Raw genomic sequence first — 20,131 nt, forward strand, 5'->3', positions numbered from 1 at the left:
TTTCTCTCTCCTCCCAAGAGAATATAAACTCCTGAGAATAAGGACTTAATTTTGTTCACTATTGTATTTATCACACCTAGAATGGTGTCTGAAACTTAATAGGTGCTCAATAAATACAGACTGAATTATGGTTCTTTACCCTCTAGGCTTTGCCCATTAAATTCACTCAGTCTCAAGCAAGAAATCACAAGAAAACTGAAGCCAAATCCTTAAATTATCACACTATGCCTTGAATCTTTGCATCTTTTCCAGCTGTTTTGACAAATTTGGCAGGATCACCCAGGAGAGAAGACCTTTTGCTCTTGAGACCAGAGATGTCTCTAAGTACTTAGTTCTCAAATGCCTATCATTTAACCTTATCTTTATTCTCCTTGAGTTTTCAGAAACTAAAAGGGCCTCTGCCAAGAATAGGGGTAGAATGGAGACAGGGGATGGAGAGACATGATACAACCCTGCCTCCCTTATCTAAAACAGATGATGCCCGTATCTCAGGTTTACAGTGGAATGGGAGTAGGATGGAGAACAGATACGACCTCTATACACTGAGTGATACACCACTGGATTTCACTAATCCCAGTGTTGCCTTTTATCTTGCCTTCCATACCTTGAACCTAAATCCTCACATCTCAACTGTATCCACCCTATAATTCTCAGAAATTCTAAATGATCCCAATGGAATACTTTTTAAAAGAATGCCACTGAAAGCACAATTTCTACATTAATTATGATTAACTGGCATCTTTTATGCAAATGTCACCTTGCTGAAAGTAACATGACAAATTACATGTTTGCCAGTATATTTAGTGATGAAGATTGATTAGTTCTAAAATTATTAAAACACTAAAAAGAAGCCAAGCTGCTGTGGCACCAGAATATACTGGTAGGTGCTTGTTTTTTTATAAACTTGAAAAAATTAAGATGATTAAGTTTTTACTCCTTCAAAGAAAAAACATTCTGCAAAAATATTTTGATAGTGTTAAATGATAACAAAACACAAATACAAATAAGCAACTGTGTACAAAATAATTTATTACACATTATATAGGCTGGCATTATTTTACAGTGAGTTTTTTGTCTCTCAACAATTATGAATCTAAATAGCTTAGAGTGAAGGAAAATCATTTTAATTAGGTCTATTTCTCTAAATAAAATCTCCCTTTTTGAATTTATATTTGCCTTAAGGGGGAAGTATTAATATTACAGACATATTTACACAGTTCTGAAACATACTGAATGACTCCATTACTGTTTTCTGTACAAGATAGAGCAAAAAGCTATCCTCTCCAAAAAATATTGCTCAACAATACTATGTTTTAATAGTTAAACGAATGATAGTTTAAATTCTCATTTTGCTGATACAAAAACATACTTAACAGTCAATGCATGGCTATAAGACTAAGAATGTTTCATTATAACTTGTATGCTGCCGTATTATGCTCCCTTGAAGCACACCACTCAGATATAAACTACTTGTTAACACGCAAAGCAATTTACTCAAGAAAGCATAATTCTTGCCTGTGGGTCTTTAAGACCAATCAGAGATATGCAACAAATTTACCAGTGAATTTCCATGATTAAGAAGCAAAGAAAGCCCCACATTCTGAATCATCTACATAAAAGTGGAGTACCCTTATACAACAGAAAGTATCATTTTCATAGATATTAAAAAGGAAATGGTAAATCATAAAAAAATTAAGATGGAAAAAAAGGCAAACTGAAATAAATTTTTAAATAAACCTCAGTATCTGCCAAAAGGAGTTCCATATTGTTTTGTCCATATAGTTAACATTTAAAACTGATGTGCTTTAATTAAAAAGCAAGCAAGTAAACAATAAAACAAACCAGTAAGGGATCAAAACATAGATCCTAAAACCAGGATCTAAAGAAAATAATACAACGGGGCTGTATACAACTTAGCTTAATAAGAGATCATCATATTTATGATACAGAAGTGACAGCACCCATCACAATGCTGATAATTTGCGAGTTTAAGAAAACTGTACAAGTATAAACAGGTAATTTTCACAGATGCTTATGTAAATTGGCAGAGTCAGATAAAGAATAAAATAAGCTTACAGAATACTCCATTTAAAAATTCTCCCCAATTTTCTCATTTCATATCTATATTAAAATATATCCTGGAAAACAAACCCTGATCTGAATTCAGCTTTGAGTCTTACAGGAGTCACCTTTCTATGGGATTTCAAATTTCATTTGCCAAGACATCATAGTTAGCTGTGTGGTTTAGTGCCACATTATGACTGTCGACTTCATTCACAGCAGGCAGGAAAGCAGACGTAAAGGGAAACAGGTTATGACAGGCCATCCTGTATTCTTCATATTGGGAATTACAGTTCCCAAAGCTGCCATCAAGCAGTGTCTCAGAAACCTTTATTAAAGTCTTTTGAAACAAGGGGAAAATAAAAATTATTAAAAAAAAAGTTTGGTTAACAACCACTTTAATCAAAAAATGCAATTTCTTAATTAAGCAAGAGAAAACTGACAAGTCTAAAATAACTTCTTGCTATCTGTAGTGAGTAATCACTCAAAAAAGGAACACTTTAAAAATCAATTCTGCAAAGCCTTAAAAAAACAGCAAAATTCTAATACTTGAAAAAGTGAACCTCTGAAACTGTGATCACTAAAATGAAAGTGTTTTTTATGAATAGCTGTTCCCATTTACTGGGCGCTCACTATGTGCCAGGCAGGTATTAAGCACTTCACAGTTTATCACTTCCGTTAATCCTGATACCAACTCTGTGAGATACATAGTATTTTCATGCTCATCTTACAAATAAGGAAAAGGAAGCTAAGAGAGGTAACTTGCCTGGTGTGACACAGCTCATAATTGGTGGCACTGAGATTCAAATCCAGGAATAACTCTGAAGGCCCCCCCAAGAATTATGTCGTAAAGACATGTTTTGTTAGATCACTACGTATCCATAAATTTGCAGATATCAGCCTGTGAAAATTCTTACCTTTACATTTTTATCTTTTATAGTTTCATCCAGTCTAGTGGCAATAGCAATTGCTTTCTCTTGCCTTGACTTGTCCAGAAAATACATCATTTTAGCACCTAATACCAAAACATTTCAAAATGAATAATTCCTATGTCTTACATTTGAGCTGATTTACATTGACCAGTGACTTAAAATATGGTTCCAAGTGTTTAATCAGCGGTGCTCTGGTGAGCCAACTGTGACATTTCTTCCCAACTCCTTATTCAGTGACATCCCATTGATAGCTTGGGGCCACAATGGCAGTATTTATATTATGGCAAAACACTACAAATCAGGGCTTTTTCAGTCACCAAGAGATGGTTACTAAACATTTACCAGGAGACCAGATATAACAACTTCCCCAACTCAGAAATGATATAACAATGTAAATATGGGCTGCCCCATGGCATCAATCAATATTTCAGCTAAAATCATTAAAAAAAAGATAATACCCTAAGATAAAACATCTAAGGAACAAATTATTGTTACAGAGTAGTATGGTGGAGGGACAACAGAAAATGTCTGCATATTCACAAAGAAAAAAAAATTAATTTTTAAAGCTATTTTTAAATAAAACCCAGTTTATATTTCTCCTGTAAATTACATGGTCCACATACTACTCTCATTTTTCTACTGGACTTTTATTAATTTATATTGTTTATTGTTAGTTTTTAAGAGCTCTATGTATCTTATTAGCTTTTTATCAGTTACATTTCTGTGAATATTTTTTCCCAATTGGTCTTCTGACTTTCTTTATGGTGGCAAAAATTATCTTTCCCTTAACATTTCATATGATATTTGGAAAGGAATAAAGAAATGGTTTTTTCCATTATCTTGTGTTCTCGAAGAGAAATTCTTATCTGCCCTTACTACCAAGAAGTGTAATTTTTCACAGGAATTAACTTCTTTCCCAAGCTATCAGAACCTAGACGTTTCCCTTTACAACAAAAAAACTTAGGTTAAAATATTTAAATAGATGGCATAAAGTAGGAGCATACTTCATTATACTATGCACTTCATTTTGTCCCCAACTCCTTTTGTACAATCTTTTGTCCAGTTTGCATTTATGCCATCTTGTCATTTTAAGAATTTGTATAAACTGCTTAAAATCCTTCCTGTAACAAGGCAGGATATAAATAAATCCTGAAAATACACAATATGTAAAGTAATAAAAACATAAAAAATAAATCATTCATAACCACAACACCCAAAAGCAATCATTAAAAGCTTTGGTACAGACTTCTTTTCAGCCTTTATCTCATGTGTATTTCTACCTAGTTGAGATTATATTGTATGTTAATTCTGCATACGTATTACAGAAGAATTTGCCCATTATTACAAACTTTTTGAATAAACATCACTTTATATGACTACCTGGTATTCCATCCTACAAACCTACTGTTTCCCCTATTACTGGACATATATTACATTTGTTTCCATTGTTTTCCCCATACTTAAACACAGCATATCAGTTAACATCTTTGCACTTATAGTTCTTTATTTGCTTTGGATTAATTCTTTAAAGTTATTTACAAAAGTTACAACTAAAACAAAAGACACAGATAACATGAAGCTCTTGATAAGAGTGACAAACTGCTTTCCTAAATGGCTGGGCCAATTTACACTTCCAGCAGCAAAATACAAGAGGACTTGTTCACCACATCTTTACCATACTTTAATCTCTTTTTTCCAAAACTAAATCTTTTGCTAATTTGAAAAATCAAACATGGTATTGTATTCATTTCTTTTTCTCTGATAATTAGTGAGGTTGAACATCTTTCCAATTTTTTTTCCCATCACATTCTAACTTTTTTCCATAAACATCTCAACTTTGGGAGCTAAACACCAACCTGAAAGTAGATGCTGAAGAGAGGTAGCATTACGTTTGAGAAAATCCTCATTAAAACTTTCCAAATCCTTGTTGACAAATATTTTCTGCATTTCTTGAGATAGAACTTGGCTCACAATGTCTGGAAGATTACTATGATTAGATACTATAAAAATAAAACATTTGCAATTAAAAAAATTTTTTGATCTGTCCTTTGACACAAAATCAATTAAAATACATTTATTTTCATTACTAAGTTTGATATATTTTACACAGTAAAAATACTGTTCCTTTGAAATATAAATACATTCTAGCTTATAAATGCACTAATTTCTCGCATGTCTTTGCTAGCATATTTAATTTATAGAAACACCTTCATTTAAAATACTATCAACATTATCTTTTTTTTGCTTTACATTGTTGCAAATCTCTTAAACATCCAGTTTAATGGAAGACAGCTAAACTGTCACATTTGCTTTTACTTAAATATTAACTTTTTTATACTTACCAGATTTAGAAAATTTAATTAAACATTCATGTAACCATGGGTTATTACTGTTGATGGCAAAAGCTCGTTTGACAGACTGTAACATTAACAGAAACTTGCCTGTGTTAGAAAAAAATACGAAAGTAATAGCATCAACATTTACGCATGTTATTTTCTTCACTTTATTTTAGCCTCACTTAAAATTCACTAAAGAAATGTTACCTTTCCTGTAACATTCATAAGCAAAATTCAAAGCTGACTTTGATTATCAAAGACAACCTTCATTTTCTAAAGAAAAGCTTGAAAAATCATGAAGAACTGCTTCAGGTGAACAGTTTGTATGATTGTTCAAACTATTCTTAAAATGGATTTGACCATAATAGTCTAATTTATTACCCAGTAAAGTTTTGGGTAGCAAGGGGAAAAGGGATTAAGAGCCTTTGTGGAAGATTAAAATGGAATTCTAAGAAACAAAAATAGCTCTAACTGACAAAGATTACTGAATGTGGTCTCCAATATAATTAAAGATTAGAAACTGAATTCAAACTATTACCTTTTCTAAAATATATTTCAAATGCTAATAGATGAGTGTCAATGTTATCAGCAACAAGGTTCTTAAGAGGTATAAGGAACTTGATAGCTTCTTCTAACGGATTTTCTGTCTATTTTGAAACAGAAAGGAAAATTATTATGTTTAATAAACAGCTACACAAGCCAAATTTCCCTTAAAATTTTAAATACATACCTGAAGTTATTTAGACAGTTCTCTTTATAGAACCAAACAAGCAAGAAAACATTTTAAAACTATCTATAAACAAATTCAAAGTAAACAGTCAACAATTATCAAAATGAAAACAGCTCTATTTTTCTGATTGTAAAATCAATATAATTTTATAAAAATCCAAAATACAGAAAAGTATTCCACAGACTTAAGGAGATGGTATACCAAGAACTGACAGTCCCTTATACTACAAAAATCTAAAGGAGACAAATATAATTGCATCACATAATTGAAGAAAAGTAATGACAAATTTAAAATACTTATCCTAGATTCAGAGTGAATAAACCAGAAAGCTAAGTATTTCCCCAAATCTGGTCCCTAAATAACTACTAATACTTTGAGAAAATCCTGGAGATGAAGTGCTATCTCTTTGTAACTAAAACGTATCTGGCAAGACATATAGAATGCTTTCATATTTAATAGACAATTGTATTGCTGCTGTAACAAATTAACAAAAATTTATTATATTAAAACAAATTTATCATCTTGCAGTTCTGTTAGAAGTCCAATGTGGGTCTCAACAGGCTTAAAATCAAGGTGTCAGCAGGACTGCACTCCCTTTTGGAGGCTCGAAGGGAGAATATGTTTCAATGCCTTTTTCACCTTTTCAAGGCTGCCTACATTCTTTGGCTTGCGGTTCCCTCCCCCCCTCTTCAAGGCAAGCAACAGCGGGTTGAGTCCTTCTCACACCACTCTGACCTCCCTCTCCTACCTCCCTCCTGCACTTTTAAGGCCCCTTGTGATTACATCGGGCCCAAGTGGATAATCCAGGCTACCTCTCTATCTTAAGGCCAGTTAATTACAACCCTAAATTCCATCTGCCACCTTCATTCCCCTTTGCCATGTTATATAACATATTCACAGGTTGCAGAGATTAGGACGTGGACACCTTTGGAGGGCCATTATTCTGCCTACCACAACTATAATTCTATGAATAATTTGTATTAGACAAAATTTGCATATTACCACTCAGAAATAATTGATGACTATCATAATGACTTTGAAATATTACAAATGGCTTCTGATTTATAGATTTAAATGAATCATGTTTATGGCCAGAATAGAACAAATAACATAAATTTTACCAAATAAAGGTAGTAAATTCATCTCACCCTTTCTAATTTTTCAGGTATAAGTTCTTCTTTGAGACCACTGGCTTCTTCTTCTTCTTCATCTCTTTTTTTCTTCTGATTTTTTTGTTGACGTTCTCTTTCTGCATGCTTTCTCTGTTCTTCTAATTTAGCCTTTTTCTGAGCTCTTCTCTGCTTACTAAGCATTTTCTTCAATTCTTTGGCTGACAGGTTTTCTATAAATATCCAAACAAATGAAAATTCTGAATCAACGTTTCTATTTTCCTCATATTCTTCTGTAATACACACTATTAGTGTAGTTTTTGGGGGTAAAGGGGAAGAGGCAACTACATAGAAGTTTTTAGAAAGTGTATTCCTAATGACTGGCACAAAACCTGGCACACAAAAGGCAACCAGCAAATGCTGCATCGACTAAAGTTAACCAATTCTAGGCCAGTTCTGCTGCCTACACCATATACAACTGTAGGCACATCACTTCATCTCTCAGTCTCAAGTCCCAAGCTTTGTAAAGCAGGGCTGATAACACCAACTATCCTCTTGGAATATTTCAAGGATAAGTGAGACGATGCATATAAACACACTTGTGATCTCTAAATACTATATAAATATTAGGAATGAAATATTAGAAATATGCCTCCATACTATTTCTCAAATATTCCTAGATATTAACATTATAGTGAATAAAAACCTGTACAGATATTCTCATTGGCATTATTATTTTTAATCAAAAGGTACTAAAAGTTTTAAGAAACATTTTTCCCTAAGGGGCTCAAAGTTATTTTCAGTTACAATTAAAAAAAAAAGACCCCAGCCTACAGACATCTCTATTGTTCCTGAATTAGCCTTACTAAGGATAAAAATAAAAATGATTGTGAGTCATTCCATTAGGGTGATTTAGAAGCATCAGCTACAGAAAGAACATCATCCTGCCGACTTTTTCTAAGTTTCTCCCCAACTTTTTTTTTGGCATATCAGTTATCTAATGTTGTCTTCACATCCATTTGACAATATACTTTTCTATGTATTGTTTATGTTAACGACGTTCTGAAATTTAGCGTTTTTTCCAAATCTTTTTAAGTAAGTACCTTTTCAGTTACCTGAATTTATTTCTTGTTGTTTGCTTTCATTGGTTAAGGGATTATCATACAATTTCAAGTATATTTCAATCGCTGATCTAGCAGCCTTGAAGTAGAAAGCATGTCTTCTGAGTACATCTTCTAACCTCAAAAGGTCAACATAGGCACGAAGGGTCATCTTTCTCATGCAGTATGTATGGAAGTCAAACTGATCGTCAGTTATCTCAAAAAAATGCTTAAAAACAAAACCACAAAATTATCCTTTACATTTACGTCAATAATGTCTACTTTTGAAAAGAAAATCATAAAAAGCTAGAAAAACAATTTAAACAGTTACAATTTCACTTAGTTGCCCTCGCCACTGTTCAAAGGACATCAAGTTATTCTTTGCATTCAAGTGAAGTTTCTCTTACTACCTTCAATCCATGCTCATTCCCTATAAATCATGTTTTGTGATGATACTCAATTTCTATATAATAAGTCAGACGATTAGGTTATTTTTTAAACCTGGAAACTAGTACATACTGATATTTTAGTTTTTTAATGAAATATTTCTTCCTCAGTATTTCCCAAAAATCAGCATGGCAGAGTTAAACAGCTCTGAATGAAGACTAAATATATATAGGTTCACACTAAATATTTACAAATCAGACTGTTCCACTCAACTCTGAGCTCTTAGAAGGCAAGCAAGCCTTCTCATCTCTATCCCCACTGCCTGGCACAGGGCCTAGCATAGCGGACATTCAATAAGCACATTATTTGCCAACTCAAGAGATAAGCTACTTCTCAGGCATGTGACCTCTTAATTTCCTAGAGCCTCAATTATTTAATCTAAGTTAGGAATAAAGAAATCTATACAGCCAATTTCATAAGGTTGTTAAGGGATAAAATAAGAACATATTTTAAAGTTCATTCTAAACATTACTATTATACAAATGCACAGCGTTATGGTTTTTTCTCACTCAATAAGCTCCCATTAATATACCTACATTCCATTTTAGCAAATTCCATTTTAGACTCCATTTAGCTTCATCTGGAGTCTGTGTGTAAACAAGCATAACATTTTCCTAAGGGGAGAGCTCGAGGCTTTCATCCAATTCTCAGAGAGTCCATGGTCCAAAGAGAGTTAAGAACTAATCTGCTACATGGAAAGAAGACCACTAACTCCCCTAACAAAACAATTCACACTTTTAGTTTCCTCCCCACATACAACTCTACCACTGTCTTCTTCCTTTTCCTCTATTGTAGCTTCTCCAAAAACATACAGAAAATGAATGATTCCATACACAAACACAGATCAAGCCTTTCTACTACTTCATCTTCTCTCTGTCCTGTGGACCTAGTAACTCACTGTGCAGAGGACACATTACTCATTGTCCATATCATTTGATAATTTTAGTTGTCTTGGTAATTGGAAATACATTATACACAGAATTACAGTAAGTACCTGAGACTTAAGGGACGAATTCTAAGATAAGGAGAATAAAAGTACACGGTGTGGCAGGAAAGAAATGAAAAAAAAAAATGAACATTTCACAATAGAATCATGCTTTAATGATGTTATATTTGAAAACTGCATTCCTCCCATCAAGAAGAGAAATCAACTCTTAAATAATAACATAAACTTAGTTTTTTTTTTTAAATCAAAGGATTATGTATTTCATAAAGCTGTTCATGGTTAATGTAAATCAAGTTATGACTAGCACCATAATACCTTAAAATTCAATACAACTGACTGAGGAAAAATGGCAGGGCCAAAAATGATGGAACACATAATGAGTTCAAAACATCTAACAGCTTACAGGACTTTTTTTAAGCCGAGAAATATTTATGTGTAAAAAAGGCAGACACGGGTTTCAAGAGATATTCCTAGCAGCGACACAGATTTTAAGTCAAGTCTCGGAGGGAGCCATATGGAACCACAAACATTTAAGCCGCCTCTTTATCAGTAACAGCCCACAGACTGCCTCTCTCCAGTTAATGTCTTCCATACATAGGGTAACCAACTTATCCCCGTTTGCCTGAGGTTTTCTCAGTTTTTCCACTGAAAGTCTGCATCTCAGGAACCCGCTCGGCCCCAGGCAAACGTGGACGTTGATCACTCTATAATAAGCTATTAGTGGTGGACAGAATATGGCTAAATTAGAAAAGGTAGGATACTAAGCAAAATTATTTTGCAGTATCCTACATTTTCTAATTTAATCTAGCCATATTCTGTATTGCAGAATCCTACTCAAACACAACTAAATAACCTTAGGTTTTCTTTTTTTTTTTTTAACTTTTTATCTTGGAATAATTATAGTTAAAGAGGAAGTTGCACAGGTAGTATAGAGATGTCCTGTATACCCTTCCTCAGTTTCCACCAAAAGGTTACATCGTACATAACTATAGTACAATGTCAAAACCAAAAAACTGACATTGGTACAATGTGTGTGTGTAGTTCTATGTGATTTCATCACGTGTAGACGCATGTAACCACTACCACGATCAAGACACAGAACTATTCCATCACCACAGAGATCTCCCTCGCACTACCCTGTGGTGAGTTTTTAAGTCTCCAAATTTATAAAACATAAAAATACACTAGATAATAACACAAACAGGTAAAGTGAGTTTCCCTGCACTTCAGCCAAACATGAACAAAAGGTCACTTATCAGCTTGCTGTAGAAACTAAGTACACATACATTAACATACAGTTCATGCCCTCAACTCAATTTTCCCTTCATCATAAACACTAGTTCTCTCTTTTTTCTTTGTGGGGGCAGGGATTAATGCTAGCACGAATTGTTTAAACTGTCAAAATTAGGCTTGAGTCAAAGTAAGACAAGTCAGCAAAGAATTAAGAAATGCAATTCACAGCTTAAGAGCGCGGGGTTATTTTAGGAATTTCCTATTAGCCTCTCTCTTGTGACTCACATTCTCACACCCATTACTTCTCAGAGTTCTGGAGGAGACAAGTCAGAGCTCACCACAGAAAGGCAGCAAAAGCCTCTGGACTTAGATAATAACCAGCCCAACTAGGGTAACAAGCTATTCTATTTCTTTTATAGAAAATCTATCATTATAAAGCATGTGTCAATTTGATAAAGATTAAGATGCACTAGAAGATAAAGTTATGAACTTTCTATGGTTTTGATCTATCAGAAATCCCAGATCTTATCAAAAAGTTTTAGAAATATGTATTGTTGCTCTATTTCAGATATAACTCAGCACACTAAAATAATGAGAAATCAACCACCTGAAAAAAAGGAAAATAAAGAAAACAATCCTTAAAAGATAAAATAGTTTAAGATGTTATTCTGAATACAAGTTTATATCCAATATTTTGAAGACAGTTGTTTTGTTTTTAATAAAACCCAAGTTCTAAACATCAGACTGGGTTGGACTATATAACCTTTACATATAATCCTAAAATCCTATGACGAAGGCAAGATGAAGACAGAAAAAGTCCCACAGTGTGGCCACTCTAGAATTCTAATTACTAAAATTCTACTCCAAATCTAATAAGAGTGCATAGCAGTATGTGTCCTAGCCAAAACTGCCTACAATGCAGAAGGCAGAAGGCAGAAGAGAGACTTAGCCCTTACTGGAACTTATTTCTCTATTCACTGACCTTCTATTTAGAAGGTAAACTGCAAAGTTTTATTTTTAAAACTCATTTCTTTACTAAAATATTTAAAACCCAGGCACAAAAGTAATTCAGGGAGATCTCTGAATTCTGTAATTACTCCTAAATCCTTACACTTATATCATTAAGCATTTTCTTTTAGAGTACATTAATTTTACTAGAAATTAATTTTAGAAGTATTAATCAGTCTGCAAATAGTTAATCACCCTATTTGTACTAAGCACTCACATTTCTACATATAAACACTAGAAGTAAGTCTTATTTACATTTAGTATAAATGATTCACTATAAAGACTAGCGTACAAGAGGCATAAGAATAGGCTCTTTTCTTGCTTATCTGCTTCTAGTTCTTTCTATGCTCAAGCACCAAGAGCAAATTCTATAATGGTAACGCTTCTAGCAATAACTATGGCCCAGAAGGCAACATGACTTCTGCCACGCTTTAATCTCTGACAACCACTGATTTCCTTTAATTTTTTTCCTTCAGAAATGCTTTTTACCAGTCTAATCATATTTCTTGAACTGGAAGTAGTTTATGGGACATTATAGAATTTTATTCCATGCTACTCAGCCAAAATCACTAAAAATCTAAGGGAAAGCATAATCTAAATGAAACTTAGTAATGGAATAGCTATTAATCATATTCTAACAATACTCAAAAAATATTAAAAAGAATAAAGTAATACAGTTATTAATGTTAGGAGGAATGGGATTGAAGCTGGAGAAGTTCACAATTATAATGATGTTAAGTATGTTCAAACTTCACTTTCACAGAAAATCTGGTAAATTTCTAATTATGGTCTTGCTGGAATGACTGATCCATAAGTGCCTAGCAGCCTCTTCACTCAGGAAACAATCTACCACTCACTGAGAATGCTCTGGTTAATAAAAACGTACCTTTCCTAAGCAGGGTGCTTTTAAAGTGATAGTCATCTAGGAATGTTGAAACAAGCTAACGACCTACCGTTTTATCACAGAAATAAGAGCCTGATTTAAACTAGAATGCTTGGATATTGACTGAATATTTCACGTATCATCCGAGGGCTTTATGTTTTTCAAGGAGAAGATGAGAAGGATTTTCCCCAGAGATATAGCCATCAAGCCCAGGATTAAAAAGGAAAAAAACCCAAAACAAAGCAAAAACTAGGTTTTTTTTTTTTTTTTCCGAGGAAGATCAGCCCTGAGCTAACATTCATGCCAATCCTCCTCGTTTTGCTGAGGAAGACCGGCTCTGAGCTAATATCTATTGCCAATCCTCTTCCTTGCTTTTTTTTCCCCCAAAGCCCCAGCAGATAGTTGTATGTCATAGTTGCGCATCCTTCTAGTTGCTCTACGCAGGACGCGGCCTCAGCATGGCCAGAGAAGCGGTGCGTAGGTGTGCGCCCGGGGTCTGAACCCAGGTCGCCAGCAGCGGAGCAAGCGCACTTAACCGCTAAGCCACTGGGCCGGCCCCAAAAACTAGGTTATTTCTAAAAGGGCTCAGGTATAACCCTAGTTCCAGTTCCCATCAAAAGCCACCCCCTAAGATTCAGCCTTTCTTTTGGGTAACCTCAGAAGTTTCACATGGGAAAAAGGCCAAAGTGACTGCAGAGTGCAGACATCAGGCTCACCTGACTACGACGCCTGTGGGTTTATACTGCGTCAGCATGGGAACAGTGTGCCGAGTGACCCCACAACTGAGGGCTGCTGAGGACTGCCTGAGGGGTGCATTTGTGGCTCTTTTCCTCCTGTTGTCCATTTGGAAGGAGAGTGCTTCAGAGATGACAAAGAACAGGAAAACAAAAATTCACACAAAGGAAAAGAAAAGTCCCCTCACTAAGGCACATCACACACATAATCTTAAAAGCAAGTAATAAAACACACCTGGCAAACCAACCAGTCTGCTGTTCAAAGTACTGAATGTGAGAACGAATATCCTGGGAAGACAAACTGGAGAGAGGCTGACTACGGAGCAGATCCTGACGTAAAGGGGAAAGAGGTGGCCATCAGCTTGTGTATCCTTCTAGGCTAGTGGTGAAAATCAAATAATGGCCCAATGAAGGAACAGAAATTTTGAATATATGTTAATAATAGCAATAATGGCTTACTAAATGAATTTTTCCTTCTTCCTTCAGACAAAAATATGTAGACATTGAAATTATAACCGTATGAGGAGCAAAAGAAAGCAATCATTTATTCACAACTTCTGAATGTCTGAAAGGCTAAAGATCAAGAATTTTCTTCACAATGAAGTTTCCAAGGTAGTTAGAAGAGGCAGATGATCCCATGTAGAAATTTACCTGTTTTTGTCACATAACAGGAGAAAAATAAAGTCAAAATTCTATCAACTTACCCTTTCTACTTCATAGCATTTTTTCAAGGCATCCCCATATCTCCCCAAACGCTGATAAGCTGAAATGCACTCTGTTTGAAACCACATACACTGCATTTCATTGAGATTTTCCATGGCAGATGTTCCTTCCTGAAATGGAAGCATTCACAACTATAGGAAACACACAATAAAAGAGATCCTAAAAATCTCATTTTCTCTTTTACAACTATGGCTACAATTATTATTATGATAATAAATAGCAATTAACAAATAAATCAATGTGCTTCCAAAAGCCTCTCACCAATTTAAAATTACATAAAGTCCTATTTATCCAGCTCTGTTGGGGTATTCAACACTCTACATAGAAAAGACTCCAGATTACTAAAGCTAAGTTTTTAAACATTAAAGTTTTTAAACTATTTCAGACAGCAATCTTATGAAACATTGCCTATTTTCTGCCTATTAAGCAAGTTACTCGACCTTTCCTTGCTGACTCAGAGTCAGTATTACATACATCCATCATTGTCAAAACTGTTAGTACCAGTTCCAAGCCTGCTATTCAGTTTCCCAGTCTCCTCCCTCCACATTAGGCTATCAGCTGTCCCTTTCTTTTGCCCATGTGTCTGCTTCTAACAGCATCTCCTATTCCGTGCCGAGCCTTCTCCTTTGCAGTAGGCTGACAAAACCAAATAATGAAATTTGTTAATCCGGGCTCAATGTGAATTCTGAGAAGAGTGTAAGACATAAAGTACCTAGTTTCAGTGTATGGGGACTGAAGTTTTGTCACATATTTTCTGTGAGCCCAGGAATGGATGGCAAAGGTACATTTACATAAATAATTTCAGCCCTCAGTTCTTCCTCACACCTACTTTGAGTTAGTTCAATTTCCAGAATTCTCATTAAAAGTGTAAAAACTGGTTACCCCTGAGTGAATGGAAGTATGGATGTATTTTATTTCTTTTTTATGGTTGCATATATTTTTCATTTTTTGATGACTATATATGTTTATAAGAAATTTACATTATTTTTCATTTCAAAAACTTCACCAACTAGAACTATCTAACTTGTATTAGCAACTCTGTACAAAAATTCTCAACTGTGAAAAACTTGCAAGAAGGAAATATGAGCACTTTACTTATTTATTAGCAAGCAGATATTAACTGATTATTCAAGGTCATTAGCAGTTTTCCTCCCCTGGCTTACTATGTTATCCACCACACATTACGGACATGCCTAGCCAATGAACCAGTATGGATAAACTGAACAAGCTCTCCATATGGCATGGCAACTTGTCAAGAATGAATGACTAGAGGCAATTATCATGAGCAATCTGAGCCACAGATTTTGGTGACTACTCTCCTCAAACAGGGAAACTTCCCCTTTCTTTCTCATTCTCCTGTGCCTTTTCAGACACATCCTAGTTGTCTATGTGTTTTTTTTTTAATCATTGGACTTATTTAACTCAAGAAGTTTTGTATACTCATTTTTTTTTTTAATAATTTTATTTTATTTTTTCCCCCAAAGCCCCAGTAGATAGTTGTATGTCATAGCTGCACATCCTTCTAGTTGTTGTATGTAGGACGCGGCCTCAGCATGGCTGGAGAAGCGGTGCGTCGGTGCGTGCCCGGGATCTGAACCCGGGCCACCAGTAGCGGAGCGCGCGCACTTAACCGCTAAGCCACGGCGCCAGCCCTGTATACTTATTTTTAATTGTACTTTATTTCTAATCTCTACTTTAGCCTTCCAGGTGGTATTTTTCTCTACAAACATCATTGCTTTTACATCTACTCTTATATTGTCTTTTAATCTTCAAAATTCTGATGCAGTGGAAAGGGCATCAAAGAGTTTGAACCCCAGCACTATTTACTATGTGACCAAAGATGACTCAAAAGTAACGTCTTCCGAGCCTCAATCACCTTGCTGTAAAATGTCAAACACTTGATTAAGTGCTACATAAACAGTATTACTATTTTCCTAATTTTACTTTTTTCTTCTAAAACCCATCATTCTTGCTAATACTTTTCCCCAACCTTACATCTGCCACTTTGCATCTGCTGTTGATTCTACAGCATCTAAGTTTCAGAAACATTAGTCACTGCAGTTTCTGCTCCTACTACACAATTCTAAAACAGGTTTTAGAGTGCGAGACACCTAAGCTAGAATCCTGGCTCCGAATGAATGACTAGCTGGGTGATGTACACTGGCACAGTACGTGACCTCTCTAAACATCTTAACTGTAATATGAGGGTAATGATATCATAAGATCATTAAGATTAAATAATATTGATAAAGTATTTAGCTCAGTGCTTAATAAGTGTTAAAGCCACTTTTCTATTTCCCCTTACAAATGGTATACAAATTATTAGCATTACTCTAAATATCAGAAAGTAGAAGTCAGGCAGCCTCAGATTAAAAAAAACCCTTTTTGGGGCCAGGCTGGTGGCATAACAGTTAAGTTCGCACGTTCCGCTTCGGCAGCCTGGGGTTCGCCGGTTGGGATCCTGGGCACAGACCTACGCTCTGCTCATCAAGCCATGCCGAGGCGGCATCCCACATAGAGCAACTAGAAGGATGTACAACTATAACATACAACTATCTATCGGGGCTTTGGGGGGAAAAAAAAGAAAAAGAGGAAGACTGGCAACAGATGTTAGTTCAGGGCCAATCTTCCTAAAAAAAAAAATGGTTTCTACCTCAGGCCGTAAAGATAAACTTCTATATTTTCTTCTAAAAGTTTGAAAGGTTTACTTTCCATACTTAGATCTCTTTTTGTGTGTGTGAGGAAGATTGGCCCTGAGCTAACATCTGTGCCAATCTTCCTCTACTTTTTGTATGTGGGACACCACCACAGCATGGCTTGACAAGTGGTGTGCAGGTCCACACCTGAGATCCGAACCCACAAACCCTGGGCCGCCAAAGCGGAGCACGTGAACTTAACCACTACGCTACCTGGCCAGTCCCCATACTTAGATCTTTAATCTACCTGAAATTGATATATTTGCAGTATAAGATAAGGATGTCATTTTATTTCTTTCAACACAAATAACTAATTGTCCCAGCAATCTTTTCATCTCTGATTTTTAAAGCACTTCTGGCTATATACCAAGTGTCCCAATATGTGTGAATCTGTTTCTGAGCTTTCTATTCTGTTCCATGAGTCTTTTTAACCATAAACATGTATTATTTTTATAATACAACAGAAAATCTATGTTGAAAAGGATACGAAAGGATGGTGAAGGACAGAAAGGAAAGGAATGAATGTTTAGCCCAACAATTTCAGAGAACTTAAATTCTTGAATGTCAGAGACTAGTAGTCCCCAAAAGTTAGTTCTACATAGAAAGAACTCTATGAGCAATTCTGAAGTAAGATACTGTAAAGGAGAAATTAAAACAGCAGTCACAAATACTAGTGAAACAAAAGAACTGTAAATCGAATATTACACATAAGCACTAAAGTATGGCATATTGCTTATCTTTGTGTAAAAGTATTTTGCTTCTGCTATTGTTTTTTTTTTTTTTAAAGATTTTATTTATTTATTTTTTCCCCCAAAGCCCCAGCAGATAGTTGTATGTCATAGCTGCACATCCTTCTAGTTGCTGTATGTGGGACGCGGCCTCAGCATGGCCGGAGAAGCGGTGCGTCGGTGCACGCCCGGGATCCGAACCCGGGCCGCCAGCAGCGGAGCGCGTGCACTTAACCGCTAAGCCACCGGGCCGGCCCTCTGCTATTGCTTTTTAACCATCCTCCACCAGAAGTACATGCACACACACACACACTCAACCACAGAAAGAAACTATACTTAGAATATGAGCTAAATGAAATTAAAAAAAAATAATAACAACAAAAATGAATTCTTAAGAACTTCAGCAGCAAACTTCATAAATCGCCACAGAACTTGAGTTTAATTTTTACTAACTCAGAAAATTACATGCTATTTCCTACCCTTGTGAACTTGGAGCACATTTCCTCTGCTTCTTTTATCATATTTGCTCGAAGCATGTATTTTGCACATTTGGAATTGATAAATCTATCGGCTGTGTCCAAAGACTGTGCTTCATCCATCCACTTTGCAGCCTCTTTGAGATTACCTATGTGCTTTAAGAGATGAAAGTATTAAAGAAATCACAGTTCATGATTAAGAGAATATGGGTGCAATGTAAATGGAAAAAGTTTACTAAGACAAATTAGAAATTTGGTAACATTTCTGTCAAATTTATCTAGAAATCTTTACATAAATTACAATTTACATTTACTAAGAGCTGAATCAAAGGATTAACACTGATTACAAAACTAAGAACATAATATTCCTTAGGATTATTAGATTACTATAAATAGATTACCAGAGTGCCCCAAAAGTTATTTCTATACAGAGAGAACTCCAAGGGTTCTTAAAGTGGCCAAATTCTTCAACTATTCAAAATACATGACTAAGATTTTACCTTGTAAATTCTTGCCTTCATATAGAATAATTCTATTAGAGTTGGAGTACTAGCAATTGCAGCATTAATATAATCCAAAGCCAAAGAATATTGCCCAAGTTTATCAAAGTGCTGTGCCAGGAAATACTGAACCCAGAGTAGTGTCGTTGGCGGTTCCTTCTCCGCATTCTCTGCAATCAAACAAATACAAAATTACGATGGGGAAGAAGGCAAAGTAAAGCAAATCATTACTTTCTCTCTCCCAATGCATAATGAAATTAATAATTATTACAATAATAAACAGTAAAAACTCAGCAAAAATGACCAATTTCAACAGAAAGAGGTATGACTTCATGCCAAAAAGTTCAAAAAGTGGCAGCCAAGCACAGAAACAAGATGTTAGTTCCATAGGCTTCTAACTCCTACTGCACTCCAAAGAAAGAATGCTGGGGAAAAGGGGTCAATCAAACTCAATGAGTTCTGAGGCTGACAGCATAATGCAGAAGGCCCAGGAAAAGTCCGGGAAAATAGCCTGGACAAAAGATGTCCCTAACCACTACTGCAAGATTTCCACAGAGGCAAGAACTGCCAGGGTTTAGCAGTGTCTAGGCCTCGATACTGAATCAGGGAAACCCAAAGTTGAAGGGCTTGAGGAGGATATATTCCTGACAAGGTGACATTAACGCTGTTATGTGACAAAAGCCACACACAATCAGCTGAGCTCTGTCCTGTTCCCCATCCTGTACCCTCAAGCTACAGAAGAGCAGATAAGAAATACCAAGCTATTAAAATGGATTTTAGAAGGGAAGACATACAGGTACAAAATGAGGCAGAAAGAGTAGAAAGGAGAATTTACCCCCACATCAGGAAAAAAAGGTCTCCTAGACTAGCTAAACAAATGAAATGACAACAATGCACAAACTAATTAGCATAAATTAAAACACAAATAATAAAGGCAAAGAGCCAAACATTTATCTTGCTCCTCTTATATAAACTATACTTCAGGGGAACCAAATATTTGATGAGGGAAAGTTCTTTATAAGAAGAATTCCAGCTAATAAATGCAGACGAAATGATGATTAGAAGTAAGCGACTGAGGCAAGGATCCTCAGTGGCTGCTAAAATCATTAGGTGAGAGGCCGGTGAGGAACTTGTTAATGGGCAGATCAGGCTGACAACATCTGAACCCTGATCAATCTTAACATCACAAAGAGAGAGACAACCAGAATGTCTTCTGCCTCCAGATGTGATATAACAGGAAGTACAAAGCATCACGTATGAAGCACTCACATGGAACCCGAATCTACTCAAGCCTGTGAATCTAACTATAAAGTTTACAAGAACTGTGGATGATAGCAAAATACATTAAATGTTACCATGAGAAAGCAATCAGCCAAATCCAGAATATGGGACATTCCACAAGACAAATGACCTTTCAACAAATAGCATTTCTTTAAAAAGCGAGGGGAGGGTACTGCTTAAGATTAAAGACCTAGGGGCCAGCCCCGGG

At 35.4% G+C, this 20,131-nt stretch overlaps 1 protein-coding gene across 5 annotated transcripts in view; it reads right to left on the reverse strand.

Annotated features, from left to right (window-relative positions):
* Positions 1 to 1,009: 1,009 nt before the first annotated feature.
* The window catches only part of NAA16 (N-alpha-acetyltransferase 16, NatA auxiliary subunit), a 69,323-nt gene continuing 50,201 nt past the window's right edge, over positions 1,010 to 20,131 (reverse strand). For 4 of the 5 annotated variants that reach the window (XM_058548251.1, XM_058548250.1, XM_058548248.1 and 1 more), the window contains 10 exons: positions 18,643 to 18,812; positions 18,146 to 18,298; positions 14,224 to 14,352; positions 8,284 to 8,497; positions 7,208 to 7,401; positions 5,868 to 5,976; positions 5,336 to 5,434; positions 4,850 to 4,993; positions 2,979 to 3,076; positions 1,010 to 2,401 (listed from right to left, as the gene is read on the reverse strand). In XM_058548251.1, coding sequence (XP_058404234.1) covers positions 2,204 to 2,401; positions 2,979 to 3,076; positions 4,850 to 4,993; positions 5,336 to 5,434; positions 5,868 to 5,976; positions 7,208 to 7,401; positions 8,284 to 8,497; positions 14,224 to 14,352; positions 18,146 to 18,298; positions 18,643 to 18,812 — 1,508 coding nt within the window. In that variant the 3' untranslated portion in view covers positions 1,010 to 2,203. The remainder of the gene's footprint in view (positions 2,402 to 2,978; positions 3,077 to 4,849; positions 4,994 to 5,335; positions 5,435 to 5,867; positions 5,977 to 7,207; positions 7,402 to 8,283; positions 8,498 to 14,223; positions 14,353 to 18,145; positions 18,299 to 18,642; positions 18,813 to 20,131) is intronic. The other variant, XM_058548249.1, reaches the window with a different exon arrangement.

This window comes from Diceros bicornis, chromosome 9 (assembly GCF_020826845.1).
Source record: "Diceros bicornis minor isolate mBicDic1 chromosome 9, mDicBic1.mat.cur, whole genome shotgun sequence".
Taxonomy (NCBI): domain Eukaryota; kingdom Metazoa; phylum Chordata; class Mammalia; order Perissodactyla; family Rhinocerotidae; genus Diceros; species Diceros bicornis.